The sequence below is a fragment of the Typopeltis vanoorti genome, chromosome 13 (genome assembly GCF_054136105.1).
Source record: "Typopeltis vanoorti isolate ZY-2024b chromosome 13, IOZ_Tvanoo_1.0, whole genome shotgun sequence".
NCBI lineage: Eukaryota > Metazoa > Arthropoda > Arachnida > Uropygi > Thelyphonidae > Typopeltis > Typopeltis vanoorti.
The window spans coordinates 3,042,031-3,056,504 of NC_143561.1; the positions used below are offsets into that span (position 1 = coordinate 3,042,031).

General features: G+C 36.3%; 1 protein-coding gene across 1 annotated transcript in view; it reads left to right on the forward strand.

Annotated features, from left to right (window-relative positions):
- zda (peptidyl-prolyl cis-trans isomerase zonda) overlaps nt 1–14,474 on the forward strand; it is a 308,048-nt gene that overhangs the window by 258,293 nt on the left and 35,281 nt on the right. The window contains exon 11 of the mRNA XM_090402905.1: nt 11,216–11,335. Within this exon, the coding sequence (XP_090259031.1) occupies nt 11,216–11,335 (120 nt within the window). The remainder of the gene's footprint in view (nt 1–11,215; nt 11,336–14,474) is intronic.

The following is a 14,474-nucleotide window of genomic DNA, read 5'->3' on the forward strand; positions in this document are numbered from 1 at the left end:
TGAAAAGCTGCTGCTGAGGCAGTAAAGACAGTATTCTGGCAGACCGTCTGCCGCCTTCGAGGGAGGAAATCGTGCACAGCAAGGGCAATTAAGGCCTCTGATGGTGCACTTTTAACAACTGAGAAGGATATCCTCCACAGATGGAGGGAATACTTTGAGAGAGCCTTCTTAACCCTGGTGGCCCAACAGCTGTGAACATCTAAGAGGTGCAGATCGGGGCGATGACTAGTCTTGCAGCAGAAGAGGTCCATTTAGCAATAAAATTGCTAAAATCGGGAAGGGCTGCCGGTGATGATGAAATTTGGCCGAAATACTAAAAGCATTAAATTGAGACGGTGTTCTCTGGCTGACTCGAGTGTGTCAGGCTGCTTGGATATCTGGGCAAGCACCAAAGCAATGGCAGACAGGCATAATAATACTAGTCTTCAAGAATGGAGACCAGAGAGTGATTGCAGCAACTATCGTGACATCTCTCTGCTCAGCCTGTCTGGGAAAGTATATGCTACGTGCTTGGAAAGAAGGTGCAGGAGCATAGTGGAGTCAAAGTTCCAGGAAGAACATTGTCGCTTTCATCCTGGTAGAAGCACAACTGACCAAATCTTCAATTTAAGGCAAGTCTCTGAGAAATCTTGGGAATATGCCAAGAATGTCTACACATGTTTTGTGGACTTCAAGAAGGCATATGACCAGGTTCCTTGGGATAAACTTTGGCAAGTAGTACAGGAGTATTGCCAGCTATTAGCTGCCATCAAGTCCCTGTATGAATGTCCGGAGTTTTGTGTCAGGGTAAACAGCACAAAGTTTGAACCTTTCACAGTCTCTGTTGGTCTCTGCCAAGGGTGTGTTCTGTCAGCCCTCCTTTTCATAATATTTATGGACTGGATTGATAGGCACAGCCGAGGCAGGGAGTGTGTCAGAATTGGAATTTGTAACACTGGACGTCTGCTTTTTTGCAGATGACCTAGTTCTACTTAGCTCTTCCACAGATAACCTCCAGCGGACCCTGGATAGGTTTGTACAGAAGCCTTGATGATCAGTGTGGCCAAAACGGAAACATTTGTGTTCTCAAGACAACCATCCCAGTGCTCTCTACATGTGAGTGGAGTCCCACTGGTGGAGAAGTTTAAATACCTTGGGTCCATATTCACAAGTGATAGAAAGTGGGATGTAGAGCTAGATACTCAAATTGGCTCAGCAAGCACAATATTTCAGGAGCTTAGCCATACAGTAGTACTGAAGTGGGAGTTAATCCAGAAGGCAAAGTTGGCTGTCTTCAATACAGTCTACATCTCCATCCTCACCTATGGTGATGAGAGCTGGGTAATGACTGAAAGAATGCGGGGAGATGCCTGGGAGTCCCACCAGAACACCTGAGCTTGGTGGGAGAGGATCGTGACCATTGGTTCCTCTTGCAACTGCTGCCTCACAACCCAATTAGGAAAGGTGGGCCTTGAAGATGAATGGATGGATGGATGATAAAATTTTAGAACTTATGGCAACAATAATGGAGTAAGTGCATTTCTGACCATAGGATATGGTGTGAATCTATTTTGTCTTGTGCAAGGCCAGATTTCCTGTTGGTGGTGTTCTTGTATTCTTTTCTCCATTGAATGCTCCATTTATCAAAAGTGAGAGGGGGAGTGTTTACCTTTAGAAGATGGAAACCATGAAGCTAGTTTGAATGGAATAAATGTAGCCACTAGATTATACTTATTAAGAATTCTAGAGATTGTTCTTATTGGTCCAGTCTTACATATCTGTAGGAAATCTGAGAAATCTGGCCTTGCATAACATGGAATAAATACAGAACACAATATCTCATGATTAGAAACATCCATGCTCCATCATTGTCAATATAATTTCAAATGTTTATTTAAAGAAAGTGCCAAAGCCTTATTCAAAATCCGAATTGGAACAACTTCCTCTCACTATTGAAGATATGGGAGTTTCTTATTTTCTTTTTTTTTACAAATATACTATAGGTTTTTACAAATCTAGAGTTCATTTTATTTGGTACCATGGATGGCCTAAGGGCATCATTGTAATTTTTTTATGATTAATAATAGTGTTTCTACAGTTATTTCTTTGCATTGTTTTATGCATACTATTACACAGCTTTCACTATTTTAAATTAATCTGTTGTTTAAGTATTGCACCTTGTATTCAACTGCCTGTTGCTTCTGATGATGACCTGTAATTTTCAGGTTGAAATATGACTTTTGAATAAATGAATATTATTCCTTTCCTTGTGTTATCATGTGAATCTTTGAAACAAAATTTTCACATACAATAAGACCTCGGCATATGATGCTTCACTCTACGATGATTTTGTATTATGATTTGCTGATTTATGCGATGTATTTATTTATGTGATAATTATGTGATATTGGTCTCACACATTCACTAAACCACAGCTTTAATGTCATGATGCTGCCATGAATCAACTGATATACAGTGTTTGTGGTCTCAGTTTGCTCAAGACATTATTGCTTGCTGCATTTCTCTATGTTTCAGTGTTTTGCTGCAAATTATAAACTGTTATAGCTATTATTTTATTTTATTGTTCCTAATAATGACTAAACTAAACATATGATTAGTCCTCAACATGGAACATTTTCATGCCACTTCAGGCCTCCAATAAGTGAGGCATTGGTCTCACACTGGTTGATGAGGTAAACAGATGATGGAATATAAGGCTTCAGTAGTTGATGGTGAGAGGTTACAGGACGGAGTGCATGGAGGAGATACTGTTTTGTTTGTTGCAGGCAATGCTGTCAACATTCATGCCAATAATCTCTTTAACAAGCATACCAAAAGGATTTGCTGTTTTAAGGATACTTGTGACATAAGATTGAATGATATATTCATGTAAACGCAAGAAAGATATTTATTTAACCAAATATTTCAGTCTGGAAATAGCAGACCATCTTCAGTGGTATTACAAGAACAGTTTAAAAAATTACAAGCTAGAATACTAACAATGGATCGTTAAAAATAGAACACGCCGCATGATGTTCTATCACTAAGTATAAAACGGAATATTTTGAAGTAGAGACATGATTGAAAAAAAAATAATGAGTAATCTTGATTAGACTTTCCCAGATTTTTGATATAGATATACAGTCATTACGATTCAGGTTGGGACAATGGAGCAAGGCCTGGAGTTTATCAAATTTTCATTATTTCAAAATAATCAAAAAAAAAAAATCAAGTTTATCAAATTCCTTGCAACTGTGATCTCTCCTATTTTGGACAGACTGGACGTTCTCTTGAAAAAAGAATCCAAGAACATCAATCCTCCATTCTTCACAACAAACCTGAAAAAGTCTGGATTGGCTCAACATGGGATTGAAACTGACCACAGCATGTTTTGGTCCAGGACTAGAACGGTTGTTCAAGGAAAGCGTGGAGGCCTTGCTCCATCATCCCAACCTGAATCGTAATGACTGTATAACTATATCAAAAATCTGGGAAAGTCTAATCAAGATTATTCATTATTTTTTTTTCAATCATGTCTCTACTTCAAAATATTCCGTTTCATACTTAGTGATATAACATCACGCGGCGTGTTCTATTTTTAACGATCTATTGTTAGTATTCTAGCTTGTATTTTTTTAAACTGTTCTTGTAATACTACTGAAGATGGTCTGCTATTTCCAGACCAAAATATGTGGTTAAATAAATATCTTTCTTGTGTTTACGTGAATATATCATTCAATTATACCAAAAGGATGTATGACAGTCTGACATGTGTGATATCGAGTTTCTCAATGCAGAGAAAAGACTAGTCAACCTAGGATGCTCTGGATGATATTTTATTTTTAGGATATAATGAAGAGACAACGTTCTCTCTAAGTGATAGAGCCCGGTTTCATTTGCTTCAACATAAAGACTTTGAGTGGGTGATGTGCAAAAGTCACCGGTCGCTATCTGTATATCTTGATGATGGATGGGATCCAACCATCACTGTTTTGTCATGAAGAACCATACACTTGAGACCCATAATCCAGGTTTGAACGTATAAGTACATGATAAAGACAAAGCAATGAAGATTGATCTGCACCCCATTTAGTAGAGAACAGAGTAAAAATAAATAAATTAAAAAAAAAAAAAAAGATTCATTGCTGTCTTGCACTTTTCTTTTAGTAGATGAATGTGTGCAAGGAACGTAAGTTTTCTGTCAAAGATGAGTTCCAAAAACTTGACTTCTTTTGCTACTGAAATAACAGGTTGTCCTATTCTTAATTCAGGATCTGGGTGAAGAATGCATTTTCAACAGAAGTGCAGACAGATACTTTTTTCTGCTGAAGTTGTCTTTCAGTTACCCTCCTGTTATGGGAGTGACACTAAATTGTGAAGTCATCGACATATAGATCATTGCCTACAGTGGGATGAAGATGTTCAGTAAACTTTGATAGCAAAAAACTGTCACACTTAAAACAGAACCTTGGGGAGCATCCTGTTCTTGATGACATGACTAAGATATCTTATTTCCTATCATAAAAAGGCATTTCACAATGTCCAACATGAACAATTAATTGAAATCCTTTCAAAAATAGGCTATTAACTAATCTTTACTGGGAACAGACTGCATCTTTGAGAATAAATAGAGAGACCTCAGAAGAATTCCCAGTTCAGAAAGGTGTGAGACAAGGCTGTGTCTTTTCTCCGATTCTCTTTAACCTGTACACAGAAGAAATATTTAATAAAATTAGTAACCTCAAAGGAATCACTGTAGGGGGGCAGAAATATTAATAACCTAAGATATGCAGATGGCACGGTTCTTCTAGCTGAAAACAAATATGGCCTCAAAACTTATAGATTAAACCCTCAAGTATAGCGAACAGTATGGCCTCGGTTTCAACTTTAAAAAGACCAAAATCATGATAATTTCAAGAGAAAAGAAAATGCCAAAAATATGCATCAATATAAAAGGAAATAAATTAGAACAGGTGCAAAAATACATATACCTCAGACACTTGATCACAGAGAATGGCAGGACAGATGAAATTAGAAAAAGGATTGAAATTGCAAGGTTATCTTTCAACAGTATGAAAAATCTACTAACATCTAGAGAATTAAATCTGAAAACAAGACTAAGAATCTCCAAATGCTACATGTGGAGTAAAGACATGGACACTCTCCAGTCTGAGTGTGAAAAAACTGGAGGCCTTTGAAATGTGGATGCTGCGAAGAATTATGAGAATATCATGGAAAGACAAAAAGACAAATGAAGAGGTACTAGAGATGGCAGGTGTAAACAGGAGCCTGATGCAAGAAATTAAAAGAGAAAAGTCAGATATTTTGGGCATATTGAGACATAACTGCCTACAAAGGACATTTCTCAGAGGAACTGTTGAGGGAAAGAGAAAGACAAAGACTGGAGTGGATGAAAAATATAGAAGACTGGACCTATCTCTCATATGAGGAATGCAGCAGAGCAGCGCAGAATAGGACATGGTGGAGACACATGGTAGTCAATCTCCTGGAGGGAGAAGACACCTGACAGGACAGGACTCTAACTTGGAAAGCTCACCTGAACAGAAATTTTAATAAAAACAGGAAGGTGTTCCCCTCAGACCAAAATTAAAGATGTCTTTTAATATGCCAAATCTCCAGCTTGTGTCACAAGCTTTTTCCATATCAAAGAATACTGAAACCAGATGTTCTCATTTCAGGTAAGTGTCTCTTATACATGTTTCTTAATGAATGAAATGGTCCAAAGTCTTGTGTAAGAGAGGATTGTTGCTTTCTAAATACCAGAGAAGTGTGGTAATAACCATTTTCTCTAATATCTTACAAAGGCAGCTGGTTAGAGCAATAGATTGTTAATTATTTGCTTGTTTTGGATCCTTTCCTGCTTTTGAGATAGCATTGACAACTCTCTTATGTCAAGAATCTGGAAACTCTTCCTCTGCAAGTTTTCTGTTGTATATTAAGCAAAGAAGATCCATGGCATAATCAATGTCATCAGGCCATACTACACTAGGATGGTATAGATGTGCTGAAAAGTTGATATTCACAGTAAAGGAATTGAGGTAGAACCATGCATCATTTGCAATCCTCTAAGAAAAGTCTATCCCTTGTTGCACAAACCAGTCCTCAGTTGCAGGTATGACTTCATCATCTGTGGTAAGTTTTGTTTCTTTAAATTTGGGAATAGGAAATAGTCAGATGGGGCCAATTCTGGTGAATAGGATGGGTGAGGCAGACATTGCAAGCCCAAGTTGCGTATTGTCTGTTGGGTTTTGTGAGTATTGTGAGTAGGTGCGTTGTTCTGCAAAAGCAACATGCCTCTGCTGTTTCCAGCAGGGACATTTTTCCTTCAGAGCTGTTGAACAAACTGCTGCTGTAACAATTTCACTTTCTTTATTTTTATTATCATTATTATTTGAGATGCTTGGTAAGGATTACACCATCCATATCCCAAAAGACAATGGTAAGAATCTTCTCTGCTGACTTTTGGGTTTGGAACTTCTTTGGCCTTGGAGAACTTTTGTGTCTCCACTGCATTGACTGTTGTTTCATCTCTGGGTCATAGTGATGAAGCAATGTTTCATCAACAGTCACAGTACGAGCCAAAAAATGTGTACCTAATTATTTAAAATGACCCAAAATCCTGTGAGATAACATCACACGTTCTCTCTCTTTTGGTCGGCATTCAAGCATTTGGGGACTCACTACGCTGAGAGCTTCCACTTGTTGTTGGATAATGATCCCAACTCATTCCTTGGATATCCCCAGAGTCTTTGCAATGTTTTTGGCTGATATTAGTTCATCATCAAGGATCATGGCATGCACTGCATCAATGTTTTCATGTGTGATCATTGTGGAAGGTGTTTCTGACCTGGGATGCCCCTGTTGTCTCAGGATGCCCAGTTTTAAACTTGGCCACTCATCTGGCAACTGTTGAATATGCTGGGGCACAGTCGCTTAAAGTCTCACACAAAGTTTGATGAATCTCAGTTGCAGACTTTTCTTCAGCACAAAAAACTTGATGGCAGCCTGCACCTCTGTGTCTTCGAATTTCTTCAAAACCTCTGACATGTCTTCTTATATATCTTAAAAGGAAAAGATTAAATGATTAAAATTTGATGAAACATGGGAATTAAAGAGTTTTAAGATATGTTCTTTCTTATGGTTATATCAGTTGCTTCAATATCATTTTTGTTCTAGGTGTTTATCAGAAGTTTTCAGGCCAGGTTACAGTTCTGCAGAAGAGAGCATGCACCAGTACTTGGACCTGGAGCAGTTAGATACTAAACCGTCATCAGGGTAACCCATTAGCTACTAGTGCTTTTTTGCACATCACCCATTGTTTATGTTTGTTGAATCAAATGCCCCCCCCCCCCCCCCCCATCACCCAGAGGAAAATATTTGTCTCTTATGTCCTAAAAATAAAGTCCCTTTCAGAGCATCCTACATAGACTAGTCTCTTTTCTCTACTTTGGAAGGTCCTGTATCACACATGTCAGATTGCCATCTGTCCTTTTGGTATGCATGTTATAGAGACTATGGAAGCTATTGGCATGAATATTGACAACATTAGTTGGAGTTTTCTTTGATATGCAAGAAAACTCCTACAAACTGTGTCCTTCACAAGCTATGTCCTCTGTGGTGTATAATCCACTCCAGTGTTTGGTTAGTTGCTATAACTCTTGTAAGAAAAAAGACCCTTAATTTTGATGGAGACAGTTGTGTTGGATTCCCATCCACATTGGAATTAAGAGAAATGGCATCGCAGATGCTAGATCAGTTCATACTTTTATTGACATATTGTTTGATGGGCCCTTATACTGATTACACATAGTTTATAAAATCAGAGTTAATTTCCCAATGCTAATACTCCTGGCAGGAAGCACTGACAAACAAATTTCATGAAATGAAGCCTGAAATTAAGCATTAGGTAATCAAATGTAGGAATAAAAGAGAGGAAGTTGTTTTGCCTAGGCTCTATATAGGTCACAGTCATCTCATACATTATTATTTACTAAGGGCTGATGCCACCTATGTGTGAAAAATGCAACACCTGTCTTACCATTATTTGTATTCTGGTACTTCACACAACATGACATTTTTACTTATCTGACCGAGCCCTATAAATTCAGGCAGATGTTATCAGACTCAGACAAATTGCATGACCTTTTTAAATTTTTTCAAAGTCATCTGATAATAAATTTGTTTATATGTTGATACTGCATTGTAGATACTAAACCTTGTACATACTTTTATTAACTAATTTACCTTTTTATATCTTTGTGCATATATTTATATTATTCACTCATTTATCTTCTTTTTAACTATTTATTTATTTATCAACACACTGTGTACTGCCATAACCTGTAGCAGTGTGACCTTTGCTGTCTTTCTCCCATAAAACCACAAATCAGTCGAGTCGATCAACAGTGAGTGTTGATGTTGATTTCTTGGCTAGTAATAATTAGGGCTATCCATACCTTCAAATAATGGCCATAGTGGAACATTATGGTAATGAAATTTGGGAACGCCATAAATTCTTGGAGAGCTGTGTAAATGTGGTAACAGCTTTCTAACGGTGCCTGATGGCCAAGAAGTGACAGACTTAAGTAATTTAACAGTTTTCTTTTTTAATCCCATATATTGGTCACTTTGAATTTTATTTTTTGTTCTAATTTTATCTCTGAGAAATCTCTAGCTTAATTTATCTCTTAGTAATTTCTAACCAAACATACATCAGCACTCTAGCTTTGATGTAGTAAGTTTTTTTCCCACCAGAGGGCATGCCAGTAGTGTTAACAGTTGACGAAATTAATGTGACTTTAGCATACCATGTGAATTGTAATGTAGCTTGTTTCTTTGTATATATGTGTATACCTTGATATTGTTGTATCGATTTCTCTCTATATTACGTATTTCATAGTCTAACATATCAGTTCAAGTAAGACCCCTTTTTAGATATTACATGGTACCTCTGGATAACAGTGGAATTGCCTCAGGATCGAGCCAATACCAGTATATCAGAGTATCCAAGGTCAACCTCTCTTAAAGCTCTAAGAAATTTATATTAATTGCTGCGCCACTTAGGGCCCTTAGATTAAACAAACTATATTGATCAAGAAGTGACCTCTAGAATGTGCTCAAGTGATACCTTAAATTTTGCAGACGTGGCCAAAATTCTACTTCCTAATTTCACGCTGAGGTTCGTGTAAATTTTTAGCAAGAGGTGCATTGGATTCCAAATACAGACAATCTTGATTGGAATCAAAAGCAAAGGTTTATTTACACTATATAAATATACAGAATATGATATTACAATTCTCACTCTAAGAAGGTTAATGACAATTAGGTTAAACATAAAATATTCTTACTGGACACAGTTACTCAAGCTGATTATTCTATGTTATCAATATCAATTCTGTCAATCAATAAGTACTCTAGCTAAGTACGATACTTATAGCAATGATTATTCTAAATTAGTCACAATCAGCCCACTCTAGATAGCAATAATGTCATTTATAATTCATTACTAACATCAATCTTCACTCTGAATTATCTTAACATTATTTAAGCACCTACAATAACTCAGTTCTGCAAAGAAGCTACAAGTTATGACATACAACTTTAGATCACTACAGTTTAGTCCGTATGATACTACTATGGTTCTTTCTTCTGAATCACTACACAACACAAATTCCTTTCAACCATAGCTAGCAAAATAGTAAACTCTACTTATCTGTACTCGAAGTTCATCACACTTGCTGGTCCGTTGGAAATTGCCTCTCCTCAATCGAATGTTCCTTTGATTCCCTCAACAGGCTTTAAAGCACGTGGCTCTCTGAGCTATCAATGAGTCTTCACGATCTCTGCATGATGAGTGCATAACCCTTCCTTCTAGGGATGACTGGATTCTAGCTCCTCGGGACTACGGATCTAGAATTTCTGATGATGCATCGATCAAGCGCTCCGGAGTGGAGGCATTGTCACCACTGTCCAGCTCATGACACCCGAGAGACCAGCACGAGGAAATCCGGAAAAGAAAAAGCCTTCTTAGGGGGGTTCTTAACCCTTTTATTTCACCCTTCATCTTGACGATTCCCATACTCTACAATGTCCACCTAGCGCTTCGAACATTTTGTCACGTGGGTCAACATCACAGTGACCACCTTCTCCATTACCCCTCTCACGCGCCGAAGGTACGCGATCGCTAGGGGCAACCGCTCCCCTCGCATTACTGCTCCGTGAACTTTGGATTTACATTCCACTCAGAATTTTATGCAAGTCATGTAACAACTCTAAATATTTATAGCTCTAACAAATAATGAATATTTACACATCGCACTGTTAATTACACAAACCAGTGAGTGATCTTTACTTGAGTTATTTGATAAACTACTCCTTTCTCTAAGTTTAGAACATTTGATATATTTACAAGGGTGTATTATAACACACTTAGAGACAAACATATGTATTTATTCCCTTTTCATTGGGTCTTGTTTGTTAAACTATGATGAGATTGGAATTCATAAATTCTCAATCTGTCACAATTTAACAATATGACGGTAGAAATATCAGGTGATTATTTTGATTTATATGAAACTGAATTTTTACTGTAACACAGTAGCTGTCTCCATAATGTTAAAAAAAAAAAAAAAAAAAAAAGGTATTTGACAAATGTACCTGTAGTAACTCATTATACAAACACATGTTCTTGGTATGTACCTTCATACTCGACACATTTTTTATGTTGGTGACAGATTCTTAATTGTTTCCTGAATTCAAGTGCACCTCATCGACTGCAACATTAACCACGTTGCCGTCAATATGGATGAAATACACCACTCCTCTACACTTCGTATCCATCATATATTTCAATGTAATATCAATGGTATTACAATTTTAATATGCACTTCGCATCCGTGGTAACCTGGACGTATATATATGTCTTGCCCGGTTGGGTGGTTAAGCAGATGTCACCTTTCATCTGAATTGTATATATTATAAAGCACTGGTCCCTTAGTATGTTTCACATATAAGCACTGACTGACATGAGATCTTGGTTTATTTATTTATTTTTATTTTTCAATTAAGATAAGCTGCCACCATCTCAGCTTTTCTCTCTCTTTTAGTGGAAATAATCAGCAAAAGATGTCATTAATGAAAACTGTTATTGAAGGTTGCCACCTAAACATCATATTTTATATCATGATCTGTAATATATCATTGTCTTTCATTTTAGGTAATACATCAAGAATTATCAAAATTATTAAACAAAAAGAAATATGAAGAAAAAGCAGAGAAAGCCATGTACAAAAGAATGTTTGGGCAAGAGAAGCCTAAAAGCAAGCCATCATCAAAGGTAAGCAATTTCAGTTTATGTATGTTCTTTTTGCTTTAAGCCTAAGCATGAATATACATTATTTCATTGTAGATATTGTCATTAGTTTTCAGATTCTGAATTGATATTTTTCTATTTTGTTTCCAATTTCTTAGTACATTTATTTCATTTTAATTTCTTTAACTTTATTCATCCATGTGTAGAGGCTTAAGTGCTATGAGGACATCATGTTGGAGGCTTAATGGATTGTATACAGCACTCAGAAAGGATTAAAACAGAATTTAATACTTCTGTATTTCGTCTCAGTCACTGAGACATCTTCAGGGATTACAAAAAAAACTAATGTAACATATACACAAATACCACACAATACTAAGCCCAACCACATGGGTGACTCTTAATTAAGGGCAGTTGTAGGTGGCCTGGAATGTAAGGTGGGATCTCTGATGATATGTGTTTCCCAAATCTTAGGAAGCTTAATGCAACCATATTTATTAAGATTTGGTTGATTTCTGAGAGCTGCTGCTGATTCTAAAAATAGTCTCTCTTTTTTGAATTTGCTGTGGTGGAGCATGGTGGTTTTTTTCCATGAGATCCTGTGGGTTGTATCCAAGACATGGTCAGCCAGGCCTGACTGACCATAGTCGTGGTTGGAGATGCATGACTTGTGTTTTCCTCTATGCAGATGGTCTGTCCAAAGTATGCCAACTTACAGGAACAGGGTACTTTATAAACTCTAGGCACTGAGAAAGGAGGGAGCTAATCTTTTGTAGAACAGATAAGGGTAACAAGTTTGTGGTGGGGCTTAAATGCTGTACTTTTTTAAAATCTTGGCTATTTTTTCCTATGTGCCACGGTTGTAGGGTATGGTGATGGCATTTCTAAACTCTTTCTGAAGAGAAGACTGGGGAATGGGGGAGGAACTGATTATTTTTTTAATACTGTGATTGCTGTAGCCATTGGAGAGGAAAGTGTTGTGTATGTGATCAAGCTAAGTTGTAAGGGTGATTCCACTGGAACAAAGATTGTGGTCTCTCTTGGTTCTTCTTCTTCAAGTGTCATCCCCCTAGAAGGAGGTTGGCAACCATGTCACAGAACCTTTTTCTTTCTTTGCTGTTCTGGAACATTTATGGTAATTCAAGCAAGTCCAGTCCTTAATGTCTTCAAACCACATTCTCCTGGATCTACCTATCCCTCTTTTTCCATCCAATTTCCCTTTGAATATTAATTTCTGAATGCCTTCTTGTCTGTTAGATGTCCAAAATATTTAAGTTTTCGCTCTTTTAAAGTCCAAGTTTCATTGTTGTAGAGGAGGCTTGACCCGATATAGCATTTTATTAATCTTTTTCTTGTGTCTATATTAATGTCTCTGGATGTTACAGTTTTCATATCAGTAAAGGCTTTTCTTGCTATCTCTGTTCTTCTTTTTATTTCTCTAAGGGATTTCCTCTGTCTGTAAACATTTGTCCCAAATATATAAAAGAACTGAACCTGTTCAATTTTCTTTTGGTTAACAGTTATGTTCAGTTTCTTATTTATTGGTTCTTTTGATATAATCATGCACTTTGTTTTCTTTAGGTTAATAATTAGTCCCATGTCTAAGCTTCTGTTGTAAATTTCTGTGATTAAGTTTTGAAGATCATCTTCAGATTCAGCTATAAGAACTGTGTCATCTGCATTCGTGAAGTTGTTGAAGTTCCTACCTCTGACTTTTACACCCTTCATTTCTGAAATATTTTTAAAAACTTGCTCACTATATATATTGTACAGTAAGGGTGATAAGACACATCCTTGCCTTACTCCTTTTTTGATTTCAAAGTTGCCAGAATGTGTATTTTTATATCTTATTGAGGCCATTTGATTCCAGTATATATTTGTAATCATACATAGATCTTTTCCTTTTAACCCATTATTCTGTAGGATATGTATTAATTTCTTGTGATCTATTGAATCAAATGCTTTGATGTAATGAATAAAACAAAGATATATGCTGTTCTGGTTGTCAAGGCTTCTTTCACATAATGTTTTCAAATTGAAGATTCCTTCTCTTGTACCTTTTGAAAACCTGATTGAGTGTCTTCTATTTCTACTGACAAAGTGCCTTTTATTCTTCCTAGGATTACTCTCAGTAGTAATTTTGTAACATTGCTTGTTAAATTTATTAGTCTATATTCTATACATTCAAAAGTTCTTGGAATTTTGGGAATACTGACAAAAATAGATTTCCTTAGATGATACAGGATTCCATCTTTGTCACTATTCCCAAAATTCCAAGAACTTTTGAATGTACAGAATATAGACTAATAAGTTTAACAAGCCATGTTACAAAATTACTACTGAGAGTAATCCTAAAAAGAATAGATGTTATTAAAAATAAACTTTAGGTCATTAAGTGTGTTTTCATTTACTTTCTTTAACAATTTAATAGGGATCTGATCAGGGCCTGGTGTTTTACCTGTTTTCATTTGACTTAGAGCATATTCTATTTCTTCATATGTAATTGGTTCACCATCCATATTTTGTATATCTGGTGCGTCTGTGCGATCAGAGTCCAACAGTTCTTTTCCATATTCTTTCCATCTTTTAATGATATCTTGTGTATCTAGTAGCATTTTTCCATTTTGATCTTTTATACAAGGATTATGGTTGAAATTTTTCTTTTTATTTGTCAGGGCTTGGATGGATTTATGCATTTCTTTACTATTTTGTTTCTTGTCCAGTTCCTCTATTTCTTTACATTTTTCATTTAGCTTTCCTGCATTCATTTTTTATAATTTTACTGAGTATTCTATACTGTTGTGTATTTTTCTTTTTTCTTCTTTCATTCATAACTTCTAGTATTGATTCAATCATTGAGAGTTTTTGCTTATTGTATTTAATTTTTGGGATAACCTCGTTAGCTGTCTTATATATTACACTTCTAAAATTTGACCACCTGTTTTCAATTTTATCTGTGTTACAAGGTATATTGTCTTCTGTTTTATATCTTACATGATCTAATTTCTGAGTTAAACACCATTATGTTGTCGGGTATATTCAGAGCTGTGAAGTTAAGTCTTTCAGTATGATTGTTTTTAGAAATGTTTTTTAGCTTAATTTTTAAAGTGGACACAACAGGGTTATGGTCTGAACCTATATCAGCACCTGGGTATGTTTTTAT